This window comes from Anopheles aquasalis, chromosome 2 (genome assembly GCF_943734665.1).
Source record: "Anopheles aquasalis chromosome 2, idAnoAquaMG_Q_19, whole genome shotgun sequence".
In the NCBI taxonomy this organism is placed as follows: domain Eukaryota; kingdom Metazoa; phylum Arthropoda; class Insecta; order Diptera; family Culicidae; genus Anopheles; species Anopheles aquasalis.
Genome location: NC_064877.1, coordinates 9,510,001 through 9,512,500, shown reverse-complemented (window position 1 = coordinate 9,512,500; position 2,500 = coordinate 9,510,001). Strand labels below are relative to the sequence as shown.

Sequence of the window (2,500 nt, the reverse complement as noted above, 5' to 3'; positions counted from 1 at the left end):
CGGGTCTTGATCGATTTTTTCTTCTTTTTAATTTTGATCCATCAGTTCCTGAACAGTGGATCGACCGCAGTTGTTTGCTTCCACCGTATTGCCTCACGGCAGGTCGACGTGGCGTGGGTTGGTGATTCTCAGGCGATGATTGTAAAGCGTACTCCGGGAAGCAATCTCTATAACCAATTAGTACATCCTACACACTCGCCCAACAATCCGGTACGTTTTGTTTTGTCTGGTGCGGTACTAGTCAGGAGAGATTCTTTCTGTTATCATGTTTTCCATCTAATACTCCGTATGCTTGTTGATCTTTCGCAGGATGAACGTGAACGTATTCAAGCGATCGGTGGAGCTGTAATGTTCTGGTACGGAAATTATCGCGTAAATGGGCAGCTTGCTGTTTCCCGAGCAATCGGTACGTTGAAACGAGGAATCGATACCACCGGATAGTCGCGATTGGTTGCTCACGGTTTGTTCTTATTGTTTTAGGGAATCGTCAGGCCAAACCATATGTATCGGCAGATCCGGGTATATCGCTGAATAAGTTGACCGAAGACGATCTATTCCTTGTGATGGCTAGCGATGGGTTGTGGGACGCTTGCAATGAATATTTCATCTCCATGTTCGTGCTGTACGCCCTACGAATGTTTCCAAGTAAGTCCAATGTCACAAAATCTTGTTCTGAAAGAGGAAAAGGATAATTTCATTCAAAATAATCTTGCTTTAACGGAGGATTCTCTAGAAAAATGCATAAGGAAGCTCCATTAAGGACATCTTATTTGCATCAAACTTGGATCTAGCAAAAATACTGATACATTACCCTATTCCAATATCCACCATTTTGCTAGTCAACCGTTTTTTCCGCATAGCTTTGCCTCGTTTCGCTGAACCGTTTTCAGCGCTGAACGCCACCAACGGGGGTTTCCGAGGTTTCCACCGGCGGTTTTCAATTGCACCCGATATTGCGCACGCATCCGCTTGATCGATTGATCCACTGGTTCATAACCACCAACCGCCCGGAGGGTAATAATCGCTCTATCGATCGTTTGAGCGGTGGCGGTTCTTTTCGTTTTTTTTCCTTTTTTTTGTTTTGGATCCAACGAGCGAAGAAGGTTGTAATTAGACCACCCGAGCGCCCACGTCCGGTACTGCGGTAACCTCTCACTTCGAATGGGCGCTGTCCGCGGTTGAAACTGTTAAATCAATTGCCCCAGTCGTTTGTGTTGGTTTTCGCTCCTCTAATATCCATCGCCGCGATGAAAGTGTTATCTTTTTGATGGTTATGATGATGATAATGATGGTGATGATGAGTGGCATAAGAATGCAGTACAATTAGCAAGGGTTTGAGTGGTTCTTTAGCGATACTATTGGGGAATGGTGCAGGAATGGCAACGAATGTCCATTACAGACAATATAGATGGATTCACATTCCGCTACATGAGTTGAGTTAAGTGATAACAATGGCCATTAAGCGATAGACTAGAGACGGATCTTTCCGCATGGATGATTTAAAAAAGGTTTATCAAACTAAATTCACTCGATAACTTTATTTAACTCTTCTTTATTTTTATTCGTCTCTTAATTTTATGTTTGTGGTTCAATGTTATTTCTAATATTCGTAAACCGTTTTCTACCGCGCATCTAGTCTCATCAAATTCATGTGATTGTTGGCGCTGATCGTGATCATTTATGTCCTTGTCTGTCCTCTTATACAACTCTCATTATCCCTAAACTATTTGAGATGAATTGAGAACTGTTATGTATACCCTTCATGTTCCTATAACGAGTGTTAATTATAATCGACAAATCACAAATTCCATCAAAACCACGGTATGCTTTCGCAAACGATTGCCGCATCCCTCCTGAAAACATAAACCCATCCACCATCGCCACAACACTCCGATTACCAGCACCTGATGCAGGAATAGCCCGCACGTCGCAAGTGCAAAAGCAATTCAATGAATGGCGCTCCTAAACACTGATAAGACCTCCCCCCCTCCCATCCCTCCCTCTCATTATCTGATGAATCTGTGGCGCCATGAGTTTCAATGTCACGTCCGCCAAACGAAGGGTGAACGTTCGTCAAGCACGGACGCTGGTTACCAGCATCTCGTACCGTACCACCAACCGCGAACAGTGTGTCGTGATTGGGCCGTGTCGCGCTCATCATCATCTCAACCAGTGCTCCAGCACAACCCATCAGCCTCGAAAGGTAAACAGCATTTTGCGCGACGCACCTTCGCCGGTGCCGTGGCGGTGCAATATTAACCCCGCCGCCAGGCCGGCATTCATTCCTCCTTCTCGTCGCTGCTACTGCCTCGTGTTTGTTTGCGCGGAACGGGGACAGAGCAATGTGTCTGTGTACCTTTATGATGTGGCGCTGTGTGACGACTCTCGCGCGCGCGCTACGTTGCGCAGAAAAGGTGCAAAAACATACGTTTCCATTTTGGCCACACCGCACTCTGGGTTCATTCGCAGGCAAGCAGTGCGGCCTCAGTGAAAGGGGCCT

General features: G+C 45.9%; 1 protein-coding gene across 1 annotated transcript in view; it reads left to right on the top strand.

The window, feature by feature from the left end:
• LOC126572203 (protein piccolo-like) overlaps nt 1-2,500 on the top strand; it is a 37,914-nt gene that overhangs the window by 2,052 nt on the left and 33,362 nt on the right. The window contains exons 4-6 of the mRNA XM_050231327.1: nt 46-210; nt 310-406; nt 481-645. Of these exons, the coding sequence (XP_050087284.1) occupies nt 46-210; nt 310-406; nt 481-645 (427 nt within the window). The remainder of the gene's footprint in view (nt 1-45; nt 211-309; nt 407-480; nt 646-2,500) is intronic.